The sequence below is a fragment of the Annulohypoxylon maeteangense genome (genome assembly GCF_022496945.1).
Source record: "Annulohypoxylon maeteangense strain CBS 123835 unplaced genomic scaffold GGS22scaffold_7, whole genome shotgun sequence".
In the NCBI taxonomy this organism is placed as follows: Eukaryota; Fungi; Ascomycota; class Sordariomycetes; order Xylariales; family Hypoxylaceae; genus Annulohypoxylon; species Annulohypoxylon maeteangense.
The window spans coordinates 1,291,333-1,318,145 of record NW_025953254.1 but is presented as its reverse complement, the minus strand read 5'-3'; the positions used below and the strand labels follow the sequence as shown (position 1 = coordinate 1,318,145).

The 26,813-nt window shown below is 49.2% G+C and overlaps 9 protein-coding genes and 1 non-coding gene across 10 annotated transcripts; 8 read left to right on the top strand and 2 right to left on the bottom strand.

The window, feature by feature from the left end:
• The first annotated feature begins 12 nt into the window (after nt 1–12).
• On the top strand, nt 13–4,882 carry GGS22DRAFT_135052 (uncharacterized protein). Its single transcript, XM_047958560.1, has 3 exons — nt 13–40; nt 156–3,657; nt 3,716–4,882. Exons 2-3 carry the CDS (start codon nt 585–587, stop codon nt 4,747–4,749), a joined length of 4,107 nt encoding a protein of 1,368 aa, XP_047819668.1. The 5' UTR covers nt 13–40; nt 156–584; the 3' UTR covers nt 4,750–4,882.
• A 965-nt stretch (nt 4,883–5,847) lies between these two features.
• On the top strand, nt 5,848–6,801 carry GGS22DRAFT_134950 (putative NEDD8 conjugating enzyme). The gene is made up of 3 exons (XM_047958558.1): nt 5,848–6,102; nt 6,170–6,257; nt 6,323–6,801. The coding sequence occupies exons 1-3, from the start codon at nt 6,082–6,084 to the stop codon at nt 6,772–6,774; spliced, it is 561 nt and encodes a 186-aa protein (XP_047819667.1). The 5' UTR covers nt 5,848–6,081; the 3' UTR covers nt 6,775–6,801.
• Nucleotides 6,802–7,688: 887 nt separating this feature from the next.
• GGS22DRAFT_134953 (ketol-acid reductoisomerase) lies at nt 7,689–9,595 on the top strand. The gene is made up of 5 exons (XM_047958559.1): nt 7,689–7,983; nt 8,045–8,076; nt 8,144–8,422; nt 8,476–9,143; nt 9,229–9,595. The coding sequence occupies exons 1-5, from the start codon at nt 7,776–7,778 to the stop codon at nt 9,254–9,256; spliced, it is 1,215 nt and encodes a 404-aa protein (XP_047819666.1). The 5' UTR covers nt 7,689–7,775; the 3' UTR covers nt 9,257–9,595.
• Nucleotides 9,576–11,754, top strand: GGS22DRAFT_162101 (tryptophan synthase beta subunit-like PLP-dependent enzyme). Its single transcript, XM_047961174.1, has 3 exons — nt 9,576–10,060; nt 10,561–10,923; nt 11,303–11,754. The coding sequence occupies exons 1-3, from the start codon at nt 9,751–9,753 to the stop codon at nt 11,746–11,748; spliced, it is 1,119 nt and encodes a 372-aa protein (XP_047819665.1). The 5' UTR covers nt 9,576–9,750; the 3' UTR covers nt 11,749–11,754.
• Nucleotides 11,074–11,161, top strand: GGS22DRAFT_t60. Its single transcript has one exon. It is a non-coding gene; the product is annotated as a tRNA-Asn (tRNA).
• A 326-nt stretch (nt 11,755–12,080) lies between the features above and the next one.
• Nucleotides 12,081–13,880, bottom strand: GGS22DRAFT_188119 (major facilitator superfamily transporter multidrug resistance; the record flags this gene model as incomplete). The annotated part of the gene is made up of 2 exons (XM_047964688.1): nt 12,081–13,384; nt 13,469–13,880. 2 exons carry the CDS (start codon nt 13,878–13,880, stop codon nt 12,081–12,083), a joined length of 1,716 nt encoding a protein of 571 aa, XP_047819664.1.
• Nucleotides 13,881–15,343: 1,463 nt separating this feature from the next.
• GGS22DRAFT_179520 (gamma-glutamyl phosphate reductase) lies at nt 15,344–16,756 on the top strand (the record flags this gene model as incomplete). Its single annotated transcript, XM_047963687.1, has 2 exons — nt 15,344–15,644; nt 15,708–16,756. The coding sequence occupies 2 exons, from the start codon at nt 15,344–15,346 to the stop codon at nt 16,754–16,756; spliced, it is 1,350 nt and encodes a 449-aa protein (XP_047819663.1).
• Nucleotides 16,757–16,830: 74 nt separating this feature from the next.
• GGS22DRAFT_134942 (HET-domain-containing protein) lies at nt 16,831–19,523 on the bottom strand. The gene is made up of 3 exons (XM_047958557.1): nt 19,519–19,523; nt 18,725–19,433; nt 16,831–18,668 (listed from the first exon to the last, which is right to left on the bottom strand). Exons 2-3 carry the CDS (start codon nt 19,224–19,226, stop codon nt 16,906–16,908), a joined length of 2,265 nt encoding a protein of 754 aa, XP_047819662.1. The 5' UTR covers nt 19,227–19,433; nt 19,519–19,523; the 3' UTR covers nt 16,831–16,905.
• A 2,812-nt stretch (nt 19,524–22,335) lies between these two features.
• GGS22DRAFT_188116 (uncharacterized protein) lies at nt 22,336–23,671 on the top strand (the record flags this gene model as incomplete). The annotated part of the gene is made up of 4 exons (XM_047964687.1): nt 22,336–22,432; nt 22,580–22,629; nt 22,718–22,836; nt 23,026–23,671. 4 exons carry the CDS (start codon nt 22,336–22,338, stop codon nt 23,669–23,671), a joined length of 912 nt encoding a protein of 303 aa, XP_047819661.1.
• Nucleotides 23,672–25,152: 1,481 nt separating this feature from the next.
• Nucleotides 25,153–26,637, top strand: GGS22DRAFT_134905 (uncharacterized protein). The gene is made up of 2 exons (XM_047958556.1): nt 25,153–25,788; nt 25,853–26,637. The coding sequence occupies exons 1-2, from the start codon at nt 25,234–25,236 to the stop codon at nt 26,378–26,380; spliced, it is 1,083 nt and encodes a 360-aa protein (XP_047819660.1). The 5' UTR covers nt 25,153–25,233; the 3' UTR covers nt 26,381–26,637.
• The last annotated feature ends 176 nt before the right edge of the window (nt 26,638–26,813 follow it).

Here is a 26,813-nt window from a genome sequence, read left to right as displayed (position 1 = left end):
CGAATCAGGGCTCACCCCTATTCTTTCCTTAATAGCTCCCGTAAGTTGCATACTATACCCATTTATCATTCATTTTCCCCATTCAGTTACGAATTTTTGAGCGTATACCTTATCCTTACCTAAATCGTCGAGAGCATAACGTTTAATCGAAACAGAGATGATTGAATCACACTCTGTTATATCGGATAGCTGACGCTGACGATACAAGGCCAACTCCTTGTAATTTCTACTACTTATCACGCCGCGTCGTAGGCGTGAAATCGTCCATGCTCATATCCCATACCCCTGGTCGTCTTCCATCTTAAGAAGGATTAGTTCTAATAGTGGGGCTAGTTGTATTAATGCGAAATCCATTCACACATCGTCACTTTCTTCTTCGACGCAGCGCAGAATAGCCACCCCACAGTCGAACAGGGGTCTAGATAGTGGGTCCCGGTGTTTGGACCCTTTTTCTAAGATTGAACAGAACGGTACGAAGCTAGAGTCAATGCGAGCTTGCATGACCTATTCTTCGTGTTTCCCAGTTTGAAGTCGCCATCTTCGACAACCGGGAGACCGGCTTGGATCGCGAGTGGTAGAAAATCATGGCTGTATGGGAAACCGAAGACGAGCTCAGCAGTGCTGCTGCTGCGTCACTACCAACACCGACGGATACGCCTTATCGGACGCCGTCGCGAAGTTCTCAGCGCTCGAAGAAATCGCGACGTTCTGGTTCTGTTACACCCCCTGCTTCCTCCCCGCCTCCGCCACTTCCACTGGACAAGATCGATAGGAGGAAAAGCAAGAACAAGAGTAAGCGAACCTCGAAAGATGGAGGAAACGAAGATAATGTTAGCATCTTGGATCCTCGCCGGTTCACGCCTACACTCCACGCGAATCTCGTATCGGAGATACTCTCATTACGGAGAGACCAGGAGGACAAGCTGAAGATTATCGAAAGTCTTGAAAGCGCACTGCACACCACCCGAGAAGAACAGGAGTCTTCGCAAACCAATCTTTCCAACATTGGTAAGGAGAATCGGTCACTGAAGCGACAATTGGCGCTCCTTGAGGGTGGAACTTCATCCGCTTTAGGCGAGTTAGCAAGGGAACGCGATGAGGCGGTCGAAGCAATAACTGAAACGAAGAGACGGTTAGACATCGCGCAGAAGAAGGTCCGGACCCAGGAGGAAGATTCAGAGAGAGTACACGACCTTTGGGCAAAGGAGAGAGATGAATGGGACGATGAAAGGCGTAAATATGAGCGGAAGATACACGTTGCTGAGAGTCGGCTGAGGGTCGTTTTGGAGGAATTTGCTAACCTTCAGGAGGCACAAGCGAATAAACCTCAAAATGGCGCCGAGAGCGAAGGCGAGGACGGCAAAGAGAATGACGGTGCTAGTGTGCGGACCATGAGCATAACTAACAGTATCCGGTTCTCCATGGTTAGTGGACCAGGTATGGGTAAGATGAATGGTCACAGCCTTGCTGATGAGCTCAATTTCGACGATGACGACGATTACCAGACGGATCCGGATGGCCGCCAAAGTGTGTACTCAACCACCAGGCACAACCGGGCTCAGAGCCGGGATAGTATGATGTCGAAATCCCATCGACGTAATACGAGCATCGAGAGTCAGATACGGCCGGGAAGTGTCGCACGCAGCAGGATGTTCATGAACCAGACCGTACTTGACAGGTTAGAAGGTGGAATTCGCGAGGATGACGAGGAATCGGTTGTTTTAACCCCTAAGGTAGAGTATACCGACACGGGTATCCAGTTCTCACCACCGCCGTCTCCCAAGGTCGTCCCTGTAAAACCGTCGACCCCGGAACCTGCCTTGAAATTTGAGAAGTTGATGGGTCTGGAGAGTCCGCCCCGTTCTGAGGGTGAGATCGAAGCAAACCAGAGTCGTAAGAGGGTGTACATTGCCAAGCCAACACCACTGGAAGCTCCGAAGCCCGCAAAGCCAATGGTTTCAGCCGGATCCCAGACGTCGAAGGAGGTCCCGTCGTTGACTACTTCTAGCCCGGTCACCGTGGAAATGATACCCGCTGTTGCCACTGTAACTAAGTCGATCGCCACTCAAACCGACGCTGCTTTGGTTGAACGAGCTGTTTCACCTGAGCCGTTCCTAGTACCTAGCATCAGCATCATCCCGCCAACTAGCCGACCGTCAACTCCCCGTGAACACCGGTTGCCTCAGTATGTTAAGGACTTCGGATGCCAAGTTTCTATCTTGCAATCGAAGCCAATGAAGTCGATTTCGGTTCAGACGGACGAAATCCGGATCGATCAGAGGCTCGACAAACTGCCACCACATCTTCATCCCTCCGCCATCTCATCACGACCCACATCCCCCGCCCCTACTTCAGCAGTTGAGGAGAACAAACCCTTCACTCCGGTACCCGGACACGTTCCTCCGCGAAACCCACGCCGCCTTGAACAAGGCAGACGAAGTTTCTCGGGCGACCTGCCTTCATCGCCTCCTGCGTCACCGACAACAGATAGGGAGACCCGAGATGCTTACCCAGGTAACAACGATGATGGCCCATTATCAAGTGCTAAGGCACCTGTGAGACGACCGCATCGTATTAGTAGCTTGTTCGCTGGCTTTGACGTCCAAAGCTCGGACGAGGCTGACGAATTCAACGAAGACCAGAGCGACTCAGAATACCGCACGGCGCTAGCTCCAAGACCTAAAATCGGCACCGTCAAACCTAGCAAGCGAATGACGACTAGCGCAGTCTCTCCCGTCGTCGCGTCGGAACAGGCTAAGTCCGCGGCTAGGCAATCAACGAGTGTAGTGAGCAAGCTCGGAAGTCCGGAAGTTTACAGCTCCTACCGTCTTGCCGATTCCCCAGAAGGGTTGGCACGCAAGCCGTCAATTAAAGTGTCGACTCGAACTTCTGGTGGGGCCCTTGGGTATGCCACAGGGTCTCGGGCCAGTGTGATGCGCAAGTCAGCAATGATCCAAAGTGGTATCGCTTCACACCAGGGCCGTTCGCGAAGCCCTAGTCTCCCTGAGTCTCGAGATCCTCCATTCCCTATCCCCACGAGAGCTAGTTCGAGGAAGCCACCGTTTAGTATTAGTGCCCCGAGCGATGGTCACCGCAGCCCTACACCCAATGACGAGTCTTCCGGCCGTCGGGGTATGAGAAGCAGCATGTATAGAACGAGCAGTGTTCGCAAAGCCCGATCAGCCGCAGCCTTACCCGGAAGCCGCAGAGCTAGGAGAGGTAGCCGTTCTCCACCGCCACCAATGTCGCCTTCTGAAGAAGCCCCTGAAAGCCCTGGCCTTCCACCTCTGCCGACAAACGATATCACCACTCCCCAACGTAATTACGGCAAATATCGCGGTCACAGATCCCAGCCTTCGACGAACACCGCTAACACGGCCAACACTGAGAACACCAATGTAGGCTCTACCGGTAGTAACCAACAGTCGTCAAGTGTAGTCGATGCGATTGCACAGACGATGGTCGGAGAATGGATGTTTAAGTACGTGAGAAGACGCAAGTCTTTTGGCATGTCTGAAGGAAACGCCCGCGGTGAAGAGAACAGCAACGATCGCCATAAGCGATGGGTATGGTTAGCGCCGTACGAGCGCGCGATCCTGTGGAGCAGTAAGCAACCTGCAAACGGCAGTGCCTTAATGGGCAAGCCTGGTCGAAAACGTAAGCAATAAATATGCCTCCGTGTCCCGAATAAGATAGCTGACTAGATATTTCATAGTGACCATCCAATCCGTCTTGGACGTCAAGGATGACAACCCTCCGCCAAAAGGCGCAGTGCAGATTTTCAACCGTTCGATCCTCATCTTAACACCCCAACGAGCCCTCAAGTTCACGGCTTCAAATGCCGAACGTCATTACCTCTGGCTGACATCCCTCTCTTTCCTCGCCCACTCCCAACAAGATGTCCCCGAAATCCTCCCATCATCCGCCGGGCCCGCACCAAACCTCGCCGCCCCCGCACCCCCCGACTTCGAGATCCCACAGACCAAAGTGAAGAAATCCGGTATCCGGGACTCGATCCGATTAACCAAGGGCAAGAACCCGGCCCTAACCCACCGCCACGACCCCCTCCCGAGCACAAACGAGCTCGAAGAGTCCTTCAACTCCTTTAAACAAGACCTGCCGAGCCACCAACGTGACCTGTCCCGCGACGCCGCCGAACCGCCCTTCATCCCACGCTTCCACGAGCGAACGAACGAGCGCGTGCACGAGCGTGCCAACCAAGTCATACTGCACGGTCGCAAGCGGAGCAACACAGGGGGTCACATCCCGCCGCCGCTGTCGTTCCGGGGGTTCTCCGGGCCAGCAAGCCACAGCAGCTCGTACCACGCCTCGAGCAACAGCACAGCGGGCAACAGCGTCGGCACCGCGGGTTCTTCCGATATATACCAATCGCAGGCGTCGAGCGCAGGGGGCGCCGTGACGACCTGGGGGATGAGCACAGCGGGATCGCAACGGACATCCGAGGCGTCATCGCGTCCGCCCGGTAATTTCTTCGAGGCTATAGGCACGGTGCGCATGGAGGCGTTTATTAGCCCGCTTACGTTCCCACGCTTCGAGGAACATCCTGATGAGCAGGAGGAGTGGCGGTACCGTGCGCGACGACGGAGCAAGGAGGCGAGACGCAGACGCAGCCGTAGCCGTCATCGCGATAGCTATGTCTCGCGCGGTACGCGTGGCACGGATTCGTATGCGGGAAGTCGGATTGGTGAGGAGGATTACTTCCGCGATGACCCGTTTAAGGGGTTCTGATTTTAGGAGCCTAGCCTTTGACGGGGGTTGTTGAGGACCGTTCTGATGGGTTGTTTGCTCGTTGCCCGTGTTTTGCGCGCGTGGAGATACCCTCGAGATTCGTTTGTTATGTTGCTCAGATGATATCACATTCGTTCAGACAGTAAAGGGATTCCGTTGGAGTTTTTGGAGTTATCTGTCTGTTTTGCTCTTCGGGATTCGATGCTTGATATTCGATATTCGGTATCGAATCTCGCGTCGTTCCTGTCGCCTATCCACATTGCCGATGCTTCGGTGTACTTACTGTACGAGTACGACTTTGGGTTTCCTTACCTCCCTTTTCCCTTCTTGCATCTGGTCATCGCTCGATGATCCTTTTATATATATACCGAAATCGCAACCTCTTCCTTCTGCGAGATCTTCTTGTACATTAATTGCACGACCGATCTCTGGTCATTTCTCTTTACGCTTTATAGTTCTACTTCTTCGGTTTCTCGTTTCTTTGTGTGAGGTAGGGAAGGAGTTGGAACCCTAGGGACACGGGGGAAACATCTTGACCTTAACAGGATCAAAAAACAGGACCGGACGGCGGATGGGTAGCCCGTGTTATATATCAAGTTCAGGCAAATGGGAAAGCAGACCTACTCGTCTCAGGGTACATAGATGAGCAACCGGCTCCGGGTCTCAGGACCATTTGGGGGGAACTTCAAAATAGTCGGCTCGAGATCCGAGAAGGATAGGTTTCTTAGGGGATATTTTCTTGTCAATAGCTTAATTTCTAGCTAGCAAAGAAATAAGGATATAAAATTCCTTCAAAACGACTTGTTTGCTGTGAATTTTGTCATATTAGTGTTGTTGTAATGTTGAGTATTCGGTGAGAGTTGTAAGTTAGTAGGATCGTTGTTTGTATGGATGCTAGTATTGAGACATTCATATGCGGTAATAAAATAATAAATTAGTGAGCATGCAAATGCCTGGCATTATATATCTACTGGGGTGTTAGATAAGCTTAAAATCTATTACGTAAGGCAGATTAGTGGGACCTTACGTAGTCCCGTCGGACTGGGTTAGGTAAGTGCCTTGGTCCGGGCGTCAGGTCGCAAACTGGCAAGGCTTCCTCAACGTTGTAACTTCTTAAAGCATTCGATTGTGTCTTATCACGAGACAACGTTAACGCTCTAACTTCTCCCTAACAGACAGTTTCTTAATTTTGGTCAAGATTACAAATCGACGGTGGCTTTGATAATCTACCCTCTACCATTCATTTCCATATAAATCGCCTTTTACCGCTTCATCGGAGACGTTTGTCACTCATTCAACCCCCCAATTATAATCTATCACACAACCGCCAAGATGTTAAAGATCTGGTCTATGGTAAGTCGCATTACTATTCCTACAGCATTCTACTAAGTTGCGCATTCTGATCATAACGACTTGTTAGAAATCGGCCCAGCAAAAAGCCGACAACGCGGATGGCGCAGCTGGCAAGAAGAAGAAGGTAACACCTGCTCAGCTTCGGGTGCAGAAAGGTAAGATAAAGTGTTATATGTTGTATATTTGGATTATGGGATAGCTAAACTTCGAGCCTATATAGATCTTTCCGAGCTATCCTTGGGCTCGACCATGAAGACAATATTTCCCGACCCCGATGATATCCTCAACTTTATCCTCGAGATCAACCCCGACGAAGGCATTTACCACGGCGGCCGATTTACCTTTACTTTCACTATGGGACCGAACTATCCGCATGAGCCTCCCAAAGTGCGCTGCCAGCAGAAGATCTACCATCCAAATATCGACCTTGAGGGCAAGGTGTGCCTGAATATTCTGCGCGAGGACTGGAAGCCTGTACTGAACCTTAATGCCGTTATCGTTGGATTACAGTTCCTATTCCTTGAGCCGAACGCCTCGGATCCTCTTAATAAGGAAGCTGCCGATGACCTACGAGCAAGCAGAGAGGTCTTCCGCCGAAATGTTCGTTCAACCATGAGCGGTGGTTCCATAAGAGGGGTATTATACGACCGCGTGATGACTGGGCGAACATAGCGTGCTCCGACGCATTAGACAAAATGAATCTACTCAACTGGAAAAACTCAGTGGTTACACCCAATCAGGAGACTTCTTCATAAACTTAGGAATAATGACTTCCAAGGTTAGGTTTGGTGACGGATACATCCGATCATCATACGAGTCGGAGGGAGAGATAACGAAAGGACACAGCACAGGACGAAGCTTTACATCGGCTTTGCAGAAGACACATAGCAAGGCGTTTACGAGGAACCGCATTTACTTGGAGCCATGGACGAAATTGCTACCTTATCGTCTCTGCCATAGGAATTCTATGGCAACAATATCATGGACTTTAACAGTCAGGGGCAACGCATTGCATGAACGGCAACTGGCCGTACACGATAGATAGATACTGGCGCACGAATACAATAAGATTCACGATACTGAGGTCTTTCTTTAGCGCCATTTTAATTCTCTTATATTCGTCTCGCTACTAGCTACTAGGTAGTAAATAGTGAGTAAATACTATTCATCCATATATGTCTGTACAGTTGATGATTTTATAGCCCGAGATTTACCACCCGGTAGATACCTAGGTACCTATCGCCAACCTGCCCTATCGATACCTTTTGGATACATATGTAGTACCTGCTCGATATCCATGTCAATGCTGTACTCCATCATCACTGCCAATTCAATGACATGGATGGTTGCTCAATATGAAACTGTATTACCACCAAATGTACCCTGCCCCACACTCACATTGACCGGACCGGTTCTCACAGGTTCAATTACCCCACCATTGGCTGTATGCGCAGACTCACCGCCGAAATCGCACAGCTACCTAGTACCTAGTCGTTAGCTTCCTAGCAGTAGCTACCGAAGCGGATGACCCTGGTAAAAGTTAAAAAAAAAAAAGTGTTGAAAAATTCTGACTTGCAAGAGCCCAATTGAAATTTATACAATACAATTATAACCATCGTGTCTCTTGACTACACCTCTTCCCTTCGATCTCCAGTCAATTCACATTCTTCACGATGGCTTCCAGAGGCTTTTCCAAGGCCCTTCGTAGCCAATTGGCTCGCCGTGTGGCTTCGCCCGCTGTACAGACACGTTCGTTCGTTGCTGCGTCTAACATCGCTCGAGCCACCATCAAGGCCCGCCCTGCTGTAGCTGGCGCCGTTCAACAACAGATCCGTGGTGTCAAGACCATCGACTTTGCTGGAACCCCCGAGGAGGTTTATGGTTGGTGCAATTTACTGTTATAAAAGCATAGTGCTTGTCAATGACTAATATCGTATTGTAGAGCGTGCCGACTGGCCCAAGGAGAAGCTCTTGGTGAGTCCTTGAAATTAATATTAATATTCAATATCTCTGTCGAAACAACTACTAATATCTTTTAAAGGACTACTTCAAGAACGACACCCTCGCCCTCATCGGCTACGGCTCCCAAGGTCACGGCCAGGGTCTTAACCTCCGTGACAACGGCCTAAACGTCATCATCGGTGTCCGAAAGAACGGCCAGTCGTGGAAGGATGCCATTCAAGATGGCTGGGTTCCCGGCAAGAACCTCTTCGAGGTTGATGAGGCTATCTCTAAAGGTACCATCGTCATGAACTTGCTCAGTGACGCTGCCCAGAGCGAGACGTGGCCCGCTATCAAGCCCCAACTCACCAAGGGAAAGGTGCGGTAATATGAGTCATCCATATAAAGCTCAAAAATGCTGACAGTTTATAGACCCTCTACTTCTCCCATGGTTTCTCCCCCGTCTTCAAGGATGTTACCAAGGTCGATGTCCCCAAGGACATTGATGTCATTCTCGTTGCTCCCAAGGGCTCTGGCCGAACTGTCCGATCTCTCTTCCGCGAGGGCCGTGGTATCAACTCCTCCTACGCCGTCTTCCAGGATGTCACTGGTAAGGCTGAGGAGAAGGCCCAGGCCCTCGGTGTTGCCGTCGGCAGTGGTTACCTCTACAAGACCACCTTTGAGAAGGAGGTCTACTCTGACTTGTACGGCGAGCGTGGTTGCTTGATGGGTGGTATCCACGGTATGTTCCTTGCCCAGTACGAGGTTCTCCGAGAGCGTGGCCACTCTCCTAGCGAGGCTTTCAACGAGACCGTTGAGGAGGCTACCCAGAGCTTGTACCCCTTGATTGGTGCCAACGGTATGGACTGGATGTACGAGGCTTGCTCCACTACTGCCCGACGAGGTGCCATTGACTGGACTCCTAAGTTCAAGTCTGCCCTGAAGCCTGTTTTCAACCAGCTATACGACTCCGTCCGAGATGGTAGCGAGACCAAGCGATCGCTCGAGTACAACGGCCAGAAGGACTACCGACAGAAGTTTGAGGCGGAGATGGAGGAGATCCGCAATATGGAGATCTGGAAGGCCGGCAAGGCCGTAAGGTAAGATTCACACATGGCTTCCTAGCGGGTCTATTATATCCATTTTGGGATTTTGTTCGTTTGACTAATCACTTTGATTATATAGATCCCTCCGACCCGAGAACCAAAAATAAGTGCATTTGGCGTTTTTAATGAAAAAAAATTACGGAACGGTAAACTAAATGGTGAAGGCATATTCCCCGGGGAACAAAAGGAGGAGCTTTTGTAAAAGTACCTATTCAGGATTCCGGGTTGCAAACGTTCATACATATCTCACGAGGATCTTGGGGAAGGGCCCCAAAAGTTGCTGTAGTCCAGTTTTCATGAAACATTTCTAAAATTGTTCACTACGCCCTGCGTGATACGTTCTGAGGCGTCCCCCCCTCCGTTATCGGACCTCGATAACAAATCGTAGATTTGTGACTGGTTAGATAGAGGCTTGCTCGGTCTAGACTTCTCTACTCGCCAAGTTCTTTCTTCCCCAGCATAAAACCGTTGGCTTGGGAAGGATTCTGGAAGGACGAGTCAGATTTCAATCTACCTAGTACTTTCGCAGCTTATACCCCTTACCCACCGGTCTATTATATAAGATCTTATCTTAGTCATCCGAGACATACGCCTCTATACAATGGCAGACCCCTCAACCTCACTACCCCTAACCCGCGCCTCAGTCGCCGAAGCTCGGAAACTCATCGAGCCGTTTATACATCGGACTCCGGTTATCTCCAGCTCCTCGCTCTCGGAGCTTGCTTCTTTGCCGGCGTCGGGGGAGGGGAAGGCGAAACCGAAACTTAGGCTTTGGTTCAAGTGTGAGAATTTTCAGAAGGTGGGCGCTTTTAAGGCCCGTGGCGCTTTTCATGCCATTGAGAGGTTGAAGAAGGAGCCGGGGTGGCTTGAGGGTGGCGGTAGGGAGAGGGGGGTTGTTACGCATAGCTCTGGTGGGTTTTGTGCTTTTCTTTCTTCTTCTCTTAGTTGGAGGGGATGTACTAGTTTATGCCTGAAGTTTTCTTATGGGTTCTCCCTTTTCAGTTGGAGTTGTTATTTGTTGCTGCTTCATTAGGTAAGTACTTAGTAGGTTTTCGAATGCCGTCTCTTGTTGGGCGCTACGCTTAAGGGGTGAAGTGTTGAGGGCGGGATAAGAAAGGGTGTTGGTCTCTATTATGCGACCGAGGAGGTAAAGGGGCAGCCTCAGCCGACTATGTGTTGTATCGAGGAGAAAAGAGTTGAGGATTAAATCGGTTGACAACTCTACGAGAACAACATCCCGTCTCGCAGAGAAAATCCCATTTCTGCTTTATCAATGGTCCCTATTTTCTATCAATTCCCCTATAACTTACACGCCGATGAGTACATCTCAAAAATTCTCTTTTTTTAAAAAACCAAAAACGCCTCTTTTCTATTACACAGTTTACTAAATGGTATGACTAACAAAATCAAGGAAACCATGCACAAGCTCTCTCACTCGCAGCCCGCACTAACAACATACCCGCTTACATCGTCATGCCGACGATATCGGCGCCTCCAAAGATCGCCGCGACCAAGGGCTACGGCGCCAACGTGATCTTCAGCGGCAGCACTAGCACTGAACGCGAGGCCGTCACCGCAAAGGTCATTGAAGATACCGGCGCCCGTCTTGTGCCTCCCTATGACCACCCGGATATTGTCCTAGGTCAAGGTACTGTAGGTCTCGAGTTCCAAGAACAAGTCGAACTCTTGATAGCCGAGGAGGCGGAAAAGAGCGGAAAGCCGACGACGAAGAAAGGTCTCGACGCTATTATTACGCCTTGTGGAGGCGGTGGCAGTAAGTTACACTTACATATGAATACCCGTATTATTCGCTCTTCAGTCTGAATTTGGGAGCCATTCGATTGCGATACCCCCCGATGACGTAGACACTGTGCTGTACCGCCATATAAGTTTGTTTAATGGCAAGCACATCAACGAACGCAACTGCCTATTGGCCCAGTGGTCAAGGCGTCTGACTGTTATCTCGAAACAGAAACATCAGAAGATCCCTGGTTCGATCCCAGGATAGGCAGACTCTTCTTTTTTGTTTTCTCGCATTGCGTTCCTTCTCGTTACCCCTTTTCTCAACCTCTGTTCTAACCCTCCCACCAATCCGCATCACAAACTCAAACCAGCCAAACTAATTGACCCATATCCAACTAATGTAATTGCAGTGCTCTCCGGCGTAGCCCTCGCCTGCGAAGGAACCGGGATCCGCGTCTTCGGCAGCGAGCCCTCGTTCCAAGGCGGCGACGACGGAAAGCGGGGTTTCGAATCCGGGTCGCGGATCACCAGCGTAAAGACTCTCACCATCGCCGACGGTCTGCGCACGCCCGTCGGCGCGGTCCCGTGGTCCGTGATCTACGAGCGACGGCTCGTGTCTGGGTTATACGCCGTGACCGAGGAGCAGATCAAGAGCGCGATGAAGCTCGCGTACGAGCGGTTGAAGGTTGTGATCGAGCCTAGCTCGGCGGTGCCGCTTGCGGTTGTGCTGTATGATGAGGGGTTTAGGGCGTTGGTGGAGAGGGAGGCTGGGGAGGAGGGCTGGGATGTGGGTGTTGTGTTTAGTGGTGGGAATGTTGAGTTGGATAAGCTTGGGGCGTTGTTTGGTGGGGTTTAAGGGGATGGGAAAGAGGATGACGTGGTTTGTTTTGTGGATTTCGTGATCGTGTAAGGAACCTTGGTCCTAGGTATGGATCAAGAGGAAGATAGGTGAATATATAAGGTAGTGGGTATGTATATACGTAGTATCATTGATCTCATCCATCTCATATATACGTAGGTAACTATTCCAACCAAAACTTTTATCCTCCACTTTACCTCACCCCCCTACCTAAGAAATCCCGTCAAAATCGTAGCATCACATCACATCATAAGAGGAAGTTCCCAACCCCCTCGGTACTAGGTAGGTATGTAGACCCTCTAGAGTCCAAACATCCAACCCAGCCCGACTTACTTATTATTCAAAGCCTTATCCATCTGCGCCCTCCACTTCCGACTATTCTTCCGCAGGAAGTAAATACACACATTCCCACTTATCCACGAAACCAACCCCACAAGCGTCATCAGCCACCCCACGCCCATCACATCGATCAACGGCTGCCCCACGATACCGCCCGTACAACTCAATATATTCCTCACGAAATTATTAAGCGCCACACCGCTACTACTCCGGCCGGGCATGAACTCCGTAAGCATCGTCGTCGCAGCGCTAAAAACCAACATACTCCCAACGCCGAAGAAGAAATTCGCCACGGACGGCGCAGCCCAATGGATCCCGTACTGCAGCGTCCAGCCGGACCAGATCAGCGCGCCGGGGTATAGGGTCGCGGCCGTCCAGGCGTTCTCGCGCATGCGGTCTTCGGGGAGGTAGACGAGCTTGCCGTTCGCGTCGTAGCGCTGCGCCTTTTCCGCCGCGCGTACCATGATGCGGTCGATCCAGCGCCCGCCTAACATGCTCGCTGCGAAGTAGCCTAGTGATCCTGGGAGGTAGAGGAGGCCGATTATGATGGCTGAGTAGTTGTACGGTTCTTTTGAGAAAGAGGACTGCAGGGAGATGTTGAGGATGTAGAGGGAGCCGAAGGTTATGGCGGCGTAATACACGGTTATTGCGACGGCGGGGAAGCGTAGGTACATTATGATTTCGAGGGGGTCGAGGAAACATCGTTTTAGCCATACTGCGGCTTTCTTGGTGTATACCTGTACCGAGCGCGTGGTGGAGACGCGGGATAGGTCATTGGCGGGCGAAGTTTGGACCGTAGTTACGGGGGTACGCCTTGCTAGGGTTTCTGGCACGCAGAAGAGAATGAGCACGAGCACGACGGCGCCGTATGCGGTGAGGAACCATTCTGTGCCTCTCCAGTCAAAACCTTCCGTTAGCGCGCCGCCGATGATGGGGGCTAAAAGGGGGCCCAATAACGGCCCTAGGTAGAAATAACCCATGGCGCGACCACGTTCTCGGGGCTCCCATATATCAGCTATGGTACCTGCGCCGACGGCCTGCACGGAAGCGGCAGCTCCGCCGGAGAGGACACGGAAGACGATCAACATGGCGATATTAACGCTTAGGCCGCTTAAGAGGGAGAACACGACATTTAGGAAGAATGACGACAGGTAGATATTACGTCGCCCTAGGGTCTCGGAGAAGGAACTCCACCATAGTGGGAAGATCGACATGGCAAGCATATATAACGCTACCGTCAAGTTCACCACCGTCGGCGATGCATTGAGACTTTTAGACATCTCCGGGAGGGCAGCTAACAAAATTTACGTGAGTTTTATGGTACTTATTTGCCAAGTTTTATGCTACGGTTTAATAAAAGACATGTAGGTATGCTTACGAAAGAAGATAGCAGAGCCCATCGGCGCAGCGCACGCTGCTAATGCTATGAAGACAGTTATTGTCCATTTGACTTTATCTGGATAGTCGTAAGGCCGCTCAACCTCTGGAATGAGCGTCAATTGCGCGAGGAACCCTCGTCGCTTTAGTCTTGGCACTACAGACAATGCCCTGGACCGAGTAGACGATGCTTGCGACCTGGCTCGTTCTTTTGTGGTAGCAACCGCAGCTTCTTCGTCGACTGGTATGCCATTTGTTGTTAATATCCGCTCAGGAACGATGTCTATCGAATCATCATCCACGTCACGAGTCGAGCTAGCGATGGATGCAGTAGTCTTCTTGTCATCTGAATGACCTGTATCGAGCCCAACATCTTCTGATTTTCTCTCTATCTTCTCTGGATCAATAGTCATATTGATGGAGCTTCTAGTGAACAATGAACGGTAATGACCCTTGACTATAACCTAGGTTATCTGGACCGACAATGGAATAACCGATATCGGGGGAACAAGGCAGAGGTTTCAGCGGGAGTGGATGATCTGATTTTAATACCAAATTGAGAATCTTATGATAGTATTGGGCCGTGATGCTTCATGGACTTCATGAACGAATGTAGGATATTACCAAGACGATAGAAACCCCGACATCAAGAACTTAGAGGTTGGGGGGTTAGACGGTGAAGTAATAAAATGGCAAAAATTTACCTAGGTCCTATACTGATAGAATCACCAGGGGTCAAGGTCAAAGAGAGGCAAGGTAAGTATTGTCAATCGGGTAGTGGACCTATCATAGGGACTTTCCAACCTACCTACCAAGGTTAGTATAACGAAACGGCGAAAGTAAGCTTTTCTGAAGCGGTTGGCCGATTCACTGCTTTAGTTCGTGTGGGGACGAGCTGCAGAAACGGGAATTGCATCTGCGCGCGGAAAGCCGAAAAACCCGAGACTCAGTCCGCGGGTCAAAGATTCCATTCGGTTAGCGGTTCCGATACGCCAGGCCATAGCCAGGAAGAAAATCGTCCCTCTAGAAGGTTACATTCTGAAGATCCCGGGACACGATTGCGGGTGATTCTCTGGTACTAGCCTGCGATATATCCATGCGAATGGAACATATCGGCGCTAGGATCTATCCCCGGCGGAAGTGTGCGATAGTTGACTGCTTATCAACTATGATATTTTACTAGACGTGGAATCACTGGAACTTTGTTGTATCCTCACACCTGTTATTCACTACCTTCCATGTCGACATGGACGCATAAGAGTGGCGTTGAATCGTGACGCGTAAGACAATAATGTTCCGGATAGATCGAAAGCTCGTCATCTATGAATCGCTCGGATACGATATTTGCGAAGGAGAAATGGAAGGATAATGCTGCTAGCCAGGTAATTAATCGTACGTCGCAGAACACACCACTTGAGGTACAATATCTGTAGCTTCGTTGAAAACTCATCTATTCGTCGCCGAGATCGATGAATCTTAGCTCGTTAGGAGATTCAGTTAGAAGATAGGTAGTATTTGTGAGAGCAACTCTACCTCGTACAGTACGAGACATAGTAAATAGAATTTCGGCGAGTCATTGGGACCATGGATTTATTTTACAAGGCTAGCAGCAGTACATCGGCAACAAGATGGTGATAACAGAAATTTACGAATATCGTCTAGTTTGGGAACTCCAATGTGGCCAATTACATTTACACAGCCACTGTGGCTAGTGAGTCTTAGTGGGGTGTGGGGTAACCTACCGATGATATCCCACCATCCTGCCACCCAATAACCGCTGATAACCTGAGCCGTGATTAGCCACTTGCATCATAGTCATTTTCAGCCGATATAGGAATGTTTAACGATACCATCTCAGACACCAGGTTACTAGGCAATGTCTCTCACAAACGCATCCCCGGCTGAAGCCGCAAAGGCGGCAAAAGAAGCATCGCATGTGCTTGCTACGCTATCCGAATATGCCAGAAACGATGCATTGACTGCCATCCATGCCGGCCTGACTGCTGCCAAGAAAGATATCCTCGCGGCCAATGCTCGCGATCTTGAGGCTGCACGTGTAGCAGCAGAAAGCGGCCAGTTAAGCCAGAGCCTGGTTTCGAGGTTAGATCTCGGAAAGAAGGGAAAATGGGAAGATATGCTGAAGGGCATACTTGACGTGAGAGGTCTTGAAGATCCCGGTGAGTCACCACTGTTGCTGGTGAACTAGATGCTTATGAGGCACGCAACTAATTGTGTCAAAGTTGGCAAAGTTACCTTAAGAACTAAGCTGGATGACGGCCTGGAGTTGACGAGGGTCACTTGCCCCATTGGTGTTCTTTTAATTATCTTTGAGGCACGACCTGAGGTTATTGCGAACATCGCCTCTCTGGCGATAAAATCGGGTAACGCTGCTATTCTAAAAGGAGGAAAAGAGTCAACAGAGTCTTTTATTGCTATCTCTAAGGCTATTTCTGCGGCCTTAGAGAAGACAAAGGTTCCTAATGGTGCTATCCAGCTCGTCACGACAAGAGATGTGATACCGCAGCTCCTGGACCTAGACCAATACATCGATCTTGTAATCCCCCGAGGTTCCAACGATCTGGTCAAGTACATCAAATCAAACACCAAGATCCCAGTTCTCGGCCACGCAGATGGTCTATGCTCGATATTCCTCGAGAAATCCGCAGATCCTCGAATGGCATCCGACGTCCTCGTCGACTCAAAGACCAGCTACCCCGCCGCATGCAACAGCTTGGAAACGCTCCTAGTCCAAGAATCCGCCCTTGAAACCGTTCTCCCTTTGGCAGCCGGTAGTCTCATTGCGAAAGGAGTTACTCTGCGCTGCGACGCCAAGACTAAAGCGAGTCTCATCAAAACACTGCCTTCGAATCTAGCTTCCAAGCTGAAGGACGCCGAAGACGCTGACTTTGATACCGAATTCCTTAGCTTGACGCTTGCTGTTAAGGCTGTTGCTGATATCGACGAAGCGATCGCTCACATCAACACCCACGGCTCCAAACACACGGACGTCATCTTAACTAGCTCGTCTGAACTCGCTGAGCAGTTCATGTCGAGCGTGGACGCGGCGGGTGTGTACTGGAATGCTTCCACCCGGTTTGCCGACGGCATGAGGTACGGTTTCGGTACCGAGGTCGGTATTAGCACGAATAAAATCCACTCCCGCGGTCCGGTGGGCTTGGAAGGCTTGATGATCTATAAGTATAAGATCCGAGGGCACGGTCATATAACGGCTGCGTATGGCGAGGGCGAGGGGAAGAAGAGCTTTAAGCATGAGAGACTTCCCTTGTAAGATGCTGGGTTTGCCATGCATGCTGTTTATGGCGTTTGGTAGTAGGGGGTGGTAATGTGTGGGCGAAAAATTGGAAAAGTTTCCCGAATTTAGCTGGATGCACAAAAATTTCTCGAGTATATCTATTCCTCTTCCGAATTTACTTGATATTAAGTTATGAGATAAATGTCATCGACGCTATATACAGAGTCATCCTTGACCAGAGGGTTCTTAGCGATCGTATTCAATATGAGCTCACCCCTAGACCAATGCGTAAACCGGCTATCGAAATACCCACATCGTTTATACAGTTGCATCTCTTCATCGTCGCCTATTTTATGTAATACAATACCTCTCAAGATGAGAAAAAGACCGCGTTCCTGTTTCGATTCCTGCAGAAGCAATGGCATTGCGATATATCCACTCTGGTCATTCTCCGCTTCTAGGAGCTCCTCGGAACAGTCGAAGTAGATTTGGATTCCTAATCGTTTAATCGACCCGGACTGGTTGTACTCGATGTCTGCCCATACCATTGGATCTAATTCCCTGGTCTTAAACGAGACAGGGAATGTCGCTCCTTGGATCTTCAGAATATTTCGATTACTTGTTCGGCCGAGTGGATCCAATCCCGTGGTGCTTAATGATAGTATCTTCGCTAACGGCTTTGACGGTTTAGAAGCCCCGGGTAAGATCCAGTCGTGGGTATATTCTTCTCCGGTTATATGATCGTAAAACACTGCGCCGTTGATACTGGCCCACGACCAGGTAGGTATCCTATACGTACCCGTCCACCTGCAGTCCAGTGTGTTAGCCCTGTATGATCCATAAGCACACCAGGTTAGTTGTTCGAGAAGACAGTATCGCCACATTCCAGAGAAATAACCGGGCTCCGGGTTGCACCGTGTCGTACATATCCACTCACGCAACAGCTCTACTATGCCACCTATCGCAACCAGTTTATCATCTGATTGTGTAGTTATTGATCCCGAATATATCTGGACGAGCTTTAACCAGGCATATACGAATAAACGGCTTTCGAACGTTTGATCACCCTGTTTCTTGTGTAACTTATGCCAAAAAGGGGGGTTGATTTCCGGAACCACGAGCGTACGTATAATTCCAAGTCGACTGGTCCTATATCCCATCCCATGAAACACTTCGTTCAAGCCCCCGGGATAGGTTTCGCAACAAGTCCCCTCTAAGCATGCCCACCACAGCTGACGTTCGGTGCAGAACAAATTCGAAAGGGCTAGATGAACTTCCTGGTGAATCCACCCCCTATTATATAAATGGCGCCCTAGTAAGATCCGTTCTGAAGCATCGACGCCCTCGGGATTGATGGCGAAAACCTTATCGTTTCCTATATCCGGCCACGAAGGCTGAACAATTGGTATCAGCCCCTTATCGGTTCTGTTCGAAAATAACCCCGTTTTCCAGTTACCCGAGTTCGAAGCAACGATATTGAAAACACCTCCAGCGTAGATATTCCCCATACGCTTTGCCTCCTTATCGAAATCTTCTTGCGAGTCCTGCAATATGCAGAGGGAATCGATCCATAGGTATCTAATCCCTACATATCGGACAATGCTTATAGCATCCTGATAACTTCGAGGCAAACTCGAGATCGAGACACCGCTCCTCATGAGCTTTGCCATATTGCCTCTCTCAAGCACCGGCGGTCTTGGCTCTAGCCATCTATGGCTCATAGTGATGTACGGAACATCCAGGTCTCGTATATTCTCGAACAGCTCCAATGAGACGAAATCCTGTCCCCTGGGCCCCACATTGATAAGGCGCGAGGGTCTCGCCCATTCATGACGACGGTATTTCACACAACCCCACTCATGATGTCGACAGCAGGCAGTCATCCATTTCTTGATCTGCGATAAGCGGCCATTGGCCGGCACGTTCAACTCGGGTTTCCGTCCACGGACTGCTCTGGTATCAATACGAGGACGACTATCTCGTTAACATGAAAATTCAACTCGCCTGGGACCATGAAGAAACTTTTCGCTCTCCCCTGTACTTCCTCCCCGATTTCACACACGTTGTAGACGGTTACTTTGTACCGCAGTGTCGCATGATGCGCTTCATCGGTTTCCATGGAAATGATCTTGACCAGACTCTGCCAGTACGATCGCTGGGAATTAATCCCCATAATTGAAGACGAGGGTTTAACTGGCTTCCCCGCCGGGGCGACGTCAACTTTGGTACAGATGAAGCAACCATCTTGGACGGCTTGGTCGAAGCTTTGCTGAGTCGGGTGATGCGGTAGTCGCGTTGCTTCTTCCCTGGGGACATAGCAATTCGCTGCAATGTCGACCCAGAGCCTGTCATATTTGGCCAGGGGGCGTGGTGTCTGCGCGAAGATTCTCTGGCATGCAGAACAGAGCATCGTCTCCGCATTGCTTGGCGCGATATCTTCGAAGGTTAATAGGGGGGAAGGGCTCCTAGACCCGCCGCTATGACGATTACTGGCGATTCTCTGCATCGTTCCTAAGGTAGTTGTGGATGGATAGAATAATGTAGAAGAGAAACGCGGGTTGATTGGAAAGATAAGTAACTACTGTGCCATTCACCTCCTGATTCTAAGAGTCTTGGCTCCGTAAGATGCGGCACCATCCCTCTCCTCCCTACAATAATATTGATACCTCACCTGGTGGCCTCGTTCGTCCTTAGGTAGATAGTCTCGCATTCGCTAGTAATGAGAAATTAGGATATTTTGTCAAACCCGAGATGCCCGGTGGGATTTCTGAGGTTATGGTGATGCAGACAATACCTACCTACACAGCCTCCGGCTAGACCATTAGGCCATGTGCTACATCAATCTGAGTGCACTTTGCCACTACTTTTATAGCCATCAATTGATAAGGCAGCGAAGGGGGCGGTGAAAAGCAAGGCAACAGGCAAGGCAAACGAATGAATATACCGACCTACCTACCTACCTCTTGTCGGATGGGAAATCTGTCAGAAAATTTGAAAGGTCTGTGTTATATGACAGTCAGAAATGCACTTTTATAGAGTACCTCCGGAAGGATATATTTATCGAGATCAAGAAGGACATAAGGGAGTTACGATCGGGAAGTGACCAGGTGACATTAAATATAGGAGTTAATCCTTTCTATTTTCCCCGAAGTCTTTATTTGTTTATTTATTTACTTTATGTGTTTGTGTATTTATTTATCTCTCCTCAAGTGTAGGTATCAAATGATGCCGATAACCCCGCTCCTTGGATATAAGCAGAATGCTATGGTCTGAGTAACGCGAGGAGTGATCCTCTACTGAGCTTCTCGGTACCGGTAGGTTGGTGTTACCTTCATTATGAAGTCTACTGAGGTTCGGGATGATATAATACGGCGTATTTAACAACCTAAATTTGTAAGATATGGTGGCCGATGGAAAATATACTATTCCCGAATTCCATGTGCGTATTTCATAGCTGGAGGTGCAACATACTTACGTACATAGGTAGTAAGTACCTAATATGACTTACATGCGACCGTGTTAGGACCTATAGCTATCGTCTAGTGTTGTTCTCATGCTTCGAAAATATGACGGACTAGCTGAATTGGCTACCTCGTGCATATGATTAACCGTTCTTCGTCGTTTGATATGAGGGAGGCGAAATGCTAAGTCTGTAGACTTTCGATAATCATCATGCAACATCCATGAGAGTGTGGAGCTTCGATTCTAGTATAGCATCCGAGCTAAGCCCTGAAGGCGCTGGAAAATTAGAATGACAGGGCAAGGTATGGCATAAGTGCATTAGCCGGAACCAAAGCTGAAGATAGGGAATTGCATGTGCTATCCATGGGTGGATGTGGATGGGTAGGTAGATACTGTAGTTACCGCTTAGCAACCAAGGTATGTAGGTGTTTTCCAATGCGAAGACTCGATAATAATTGATAGTTCGACTATATCCAGGTTTTCGGCGGTATAGATTGCTTATTTTAAGACGTCATGATGCCTACTCGAGGCGCATATGCGCTGAGACATCGTTCTGCGAATAACACCCTGCTAATAACTTGGAACTCGACTGTTGAGCTGTCAATTGAGTATATTCCATTTCAGAATGATTGAAATCAAGATCGGAACGGCGAGGAATCCTACGGTGGCGTGAGCGCTCCCTACATATACATACTACCTGGGTATGGATACAGAGAAGGCGACTGGCCACCTATCCTTTCTAGTAGGTAGATACAGTAGTAAGGGCCAAGCTGAATGAATGCGATCGTCTACGAATGAGGTTGGGAAGAATGGCAACATTAGTGAAAGAACTTTTTACGTAGGCGAACCGAGGCGAACTAATGCAGTTGTGATCTGAAAGCCAACGTAATCGGTAATTATTTGTCGTACGTTTCGTGCTAATCTTCTCGATGATTCTAAATAATAGTAGAAGCGGTACGGAAGAGTAAGTAATGATGCAATATGGCACATCTTGCTGCTAGCTATCCACTAGACTCGTGGTTGACGAATAGAATGGGCAGAAATGATGATGACTCCATATGTTCTATCCATATAGACTCGAGTCTAGTCTTGTCGCAGAACCGGCTTCACGAGGAAATACCTCGCAGCGCTCCCTTCCTAGATAGGCAGAAGTATGTATGTTCGCGATGCATTCGTCCACGTCGCTGTGGCGGCTCCGGATCCGATATCACGGGGCAATAGGGGCGTCCCCGCCGGGCTGAATAATGTCATCTATCATGATCGGCTCTTCGGTCCCTTCGAAGAACCTCGTGGCGCCGATTGTATTCGTCCTTTTTGACGTCAGGTACCACGAGCGCGGATTCATGCCTCGCATAATAATCGGCGCTCTATTATGGATTCAAAATCGTTTCATAATAGCGCACGAGTAAATCAAGCGTCTCCTCCCCACAGCGGGACGGGAGCAAGCAAACCCAGAGTTTGCTCATCGACTTTCTCTGCCTCTCAGGTGATAGCGAACGGAGTCAGGTACGCGGGATGCGATCACGGAGGAACCGTATTTAAGGGCTACCAACTAAAGGAGCAGAGGAGGTCATTTGCCCTTTTGGCCCTTCTTTCCCTTCTTGACCTTTCGTGTTGTGGGCGGTCGCTGAAATTGCATTATCTCGAAAATCGTTTGGATTTGGCGGGAGCCAAATGGCGGTGACGAGATGTGGTCGATTTTGGCTGGCCAGCCAAAGGGCTGCTTGATCCACATCCGCCGCCTCATCCCCGGGGGGCCGTGTCCCCCCTGTGATCTGGGCTCACTTCTCGCAGTTCTCGTACCGTGAGACTAGGAAAACGGCACGCGGTGGACCCTATCGCTGACCGCAACCATTGACAACTACAGGACATGCTGGGAGCTACTAGGAGCTGCATATCTCATGTGGAGTTGATGGGGTTGGGCACCATCACCGACTCCGCGCCCGACAAATAGAAAAGGAGTCTCAATAATCGTTAAGACATCCTAGGACTAGTTTTGCTGTAACTTGCTGTAACAACAAATCCCCCCCCTAGTAAACCGAGTAATCCCTTCTCCCCCAGATATAACTCCGAACGAAATCGGCACATCCTTCTTAATGACCCTTTCCCTCTTTTCTTCCCTTTCTTCTGGCCTTTCTTCTGGCTCGTCAGAGATGGGACTACGCGACCAAGCAACGATTAGAAGTGACTCAGGTTATGGGGACGATGCGTCCGAATTGCCGCAGGACGGCCCCGATGCTCATCCTTTGAGTAAGTTTGATTCGTAGCCTACCATACGTTGTTTTAAGCCCCATACATACCTCATACCTCATACCTACCTACATACTCCTGCCGCATGTTGGATTCCCTCTGGTTGGTGTTATTTTCCCACCTCTTATAGCGCTGACAAATTTATAGCACTTAAGGGATACGATATTGGGCCGGCATCCAAATTGCAAGTTGGCGACGTAAGTTTCACTTTTTGCTTTTTCCGTCTTCGAAAAAGCAAAGCAACAAAAAGGCGGAAGATTGATGGCTGAAAGGTGGCTTTTTTAGGTATTCGAGTTTCTCTGGGCCGACGCACCTGAATTCGAGTGGGAATGGAAATGTTTAGGATACAGTCGTTTCATCGTCCTTCGACATAGCGATACATTCCCTCATCACTGTGCCTGCATGTAAGTGAACGGTCCCGACATCCTATATTCACTCTCCACACCTTTTTCGATGGTTCTTTTCTTCGCGAACTGCCTATGGACGTCCTTTGGGGGTATTTAGGTGCATCTGCGTGGGGGAGAAAGTGGGCGCGTCAACTTCACGAAATCCCGGTTTCCATCTTCATTAGCTGACAGTAGTTCTAATTCCAGACCCATATCTGTGGGCGGCAAACATGAGTTCGCTAAACCTGGTATCGACCATTTCCAACAAGGATTTATCTTCGCCAATGGCGATCCGACACCTAGCAACAGCACTGAGGCGGCTGGTGGGGCGCGTTTGCCCTATTCGTCAGTTGGAATCGAGCTACGTCCCGGCAAGCTCCGCGTAAAGGAAGACTCTCGGGCCAACTACGCCGACATTGTCGAAGTCGATCACGACGCACAGGTCATGGTTGTCGGTGACGTGGTACGCTACTTCGACCGAGTTCGGAGGAATGTCAACAAGGCCTTCATGCGACAGATCCTGCGGAGGGCGCTGGAAGAATACAAGAGCATAAGAGCGGGCGAGATGCAGACGGTGACAGACAACGAAGAAGCTCAGATCAGTGCCTCAGAAAGCACCTTACCAGATACCGCAAGCTTAAGGGGTGGCGGGCGCAGAGAAGACAAGAGGCGAAGACGGTACTCTAATTCAAGTTCTGCGTCACGGAGACCAAGACCCAGCTCTCAGAACAGTGTCAGACCAAATCGAGACGATCCACATGATAGTCGTCAAGAAGTCCGACAGCACGATGAACGAGATATCAATTACGACGTGAGATCTATGCATAACGTTGCCTTGGCCGGACTGAAATAAAGCGAAAGAAGAAGAACAAACAAAAAAAATAACAGGGAAAACCGAAATGAAATTTTAATTTTGACACTTGATTCTCCAAACAATATCCTGCATACGGATTTGGCGTACGGCGAAGAGTTCTACAATACACTCGGGAAACGAAACAGGGACAACAGCATATTCCACATTGACCACCACACATAGACAGGCTGCAGGGTCGAACGTGTATATTATGATTCTACGACTTCTGAAAGTCAGGTATAGTTAGACGATTTAACTTTTATGATGATTGATGCCAAACTTGTATTTTTTATAGCATTTAGATGATAGGTACTAAGGATAGGTCTAGGTATTGAATGGATGAACGAGAATGATAATAATACCACTTTGGCCGTTGGCGAGTTGGCTAATTTCGCCGAATTGTGCCTGTACTTTATCTCCTAGCTGCTTGGCGAGATCTGGTTAATGCCCCGACGATTTTCTGGTGGTGTGAAATAACTGCAGATTCTTCAACTGCATTAGATCCTGTTATAGGGCCATTTGCCCTGTAATAATCACTGTACTTCTGCGTGAAAATTATCCCCTGTCTTCCACATCTAGCCTCGACTGACTATTAAAGCTGGTGAGTAGCCTATATAGGCGAGATAGGGGATATATTGATCACAGTCTAATACCTACCTACCCTACCGTTAGCACATAGAACATTTTCAAAGTTTCTAACCCCATCCTATCACCTTGAATATAAAACTTGGAGACGTTTATGTCGTTCGGCTACCTTTTTTATCCTCGATCTCTCAAAGCTCGGATTAAAATCCCCCGTTTGCTTTTGCGATCTTATTGATGGCTCTCCAAACCCCAGGTTAAAAGTGGAACGCCCAACGGATCTTGGTCATTCAATTTCTAGTCTCGAGACGGAATCCTGCAGAGAGCCGAGACAAGCGCTCGAAAGGGCGTAAACGGGCCGTTAAGATGGGTCTTTTCGAGTATATAAAACATATCTAATTCGAAACGAAAGTTTCCCGGAAACATTTATACGTGAGTTCGAGACGAAGCAGCTAAACGCCTTCCATTTGGGGACACGGGCCGATCCACGAGGTAGTCAAAGGCAGTGCTACCACCGGATATTGACTCATTGGCTACTCGGTGGAATTTCATAATACCGACACAGCATGAACCCAAGCTCCTGACCCCGTCGTCATCGATGTAACCCGGAAATTTGACCGCGTCTAATTCTTACTACCATCATGCCCAATATTCCAACGCCAGGTAGGAGAGGAGGGCGGGCGGATGGATGCGATTTGTTTGATTTCAAGCTGGAATACTCCAGGGCTTGTCGATCCTTGCCCCTGGCTAAATACCGACATGCTTCTGAAGCTTTTGGCCTACCTATATCATACGTGACCAATAGGCGCGTCTTGTGATCGCGGCTTATGATGGTAGGTACCATGTACAAGGTGTTCTTCTATGGCATATATCACCACTGTATTCCCTTATCTTGTGGGCTCTTTCGCATTTTTGGATAATTTATGCCATTCGAATCAGTTGATTCGGTTTGGTACGGTTGATCGTTCGATCTTCCCGCCATGGTTCCAGAGATTGCCGATTTTTGGGGGAGACTCCCGCTTGAGTTAATCGAACGAATCCTGGATCTTCTGGTTGACGAATTCGATCCGGACCCCGCGTACCAATGGACCACCTTGCGACATACTGCGCGGCGACAAAAGCGGCGGATAGAACGATTCTTCTGGAATTATTGGTTGCCGAAGCTGACTATCACGCTATATTCGGGTCCGCGATGCCAGATAGATTATAGGCTATCTAGCCATGTAGACGAAGAGAATCCAGAGAATAATCAGGTTCGATTTCGAACATTAGGGCCCGGCCTATCAAATTCGCTAAATAAAGAGGATATCCGGTCCTTGTGGGACCAATACAGCTTTGAGAATCGGGTGGCGCATCTGAGATTGGGCGAAGGGGTTTTGAACCATGGTATGACTGGAGGCTTCATTGTCAACGATACGGATATCGTCGATCTGCAAGTGGAGGACGACGGCTTCAGTATTGCATTCGATTGGAGACGGACCTTCGACGCACTTCTCCGTGAGGAGATCATGATGCGTCAACTTCAATCAAAGATGGTATGCGACCTATTTTCTCATATAACCCAATCTCTCTCAAGTACCCGCGCTTATCACCGAGTAGGCTACGGATAGAAAAATAGTATTGGCATCTGAGCGCCGATGGCCACCATTCCCAAGGATCCAGAGACTGGCTCTTGTAAAGCAGTTCGTGCTTGACATACAGATGGCGAAACGAGTTGCAGTGCAAAAACACCGCCTAAAGCGCCACGATCCATCAGGCCGGACCCAAATAGGGAGTATAACTCATGAGTCTCGACATTTGCATAAGCAACCTATGCCTCCACTATCGCCGCCGACGGAACCAAGAAGAGCATGCTGCGCGATATGTTCCCGCCGCACAGGGCCTTCCATATTCGAGATTGTCGCCTGCGAAGAAAGCGTGGTGCTGAGCTTAGAGGATTGGCAGCAGTTGAGCAAGGAGGAATTGCTCGACTTATATGCTGAAGCGTACGGTTGGAACTGTTACAGATGCCTAGGACAGAAGGACAACCTCGAGTGGCAGCAAACGAGCAAGAATGACTGGCTTACTGTCTGTAGCAGTACTAACGAGAAACTGCATACTGTACGGAGATGGAATCCCTGGTTCTAGTTATGATTGCGGAGGTGCTTATGGCGCTCATCTTCTTTCACCTAGGCTGATAAATTGTTTTTTAGACTGGATTAGCATGCATCTGATGTTGTATATGGCGAAACGGTTCTATTGTATAGCGGCATTGAATAGCATGGGGTGTATATGGCGGGGAGTTTCTTGGTACTGTATTATTTATGATTCATATGAATGTTTAGAAGGTCGGTTCAAAACCGTTCAATACCCTCACGACTCGCACAGCAATAGCAGAAGCCCACCAGTTTATTTAACCCCAACCCTAACCCTTACCCCAGGTGTAAAATATGACTAATCATATGTATACAGCGATAAAACGAAGGATATATGTACATAAACACTATAATATGTATATATGCATCTACACCTAAACCTATACCCCTTAAATAACCCCACCACCCACGCCATCACATCCTCA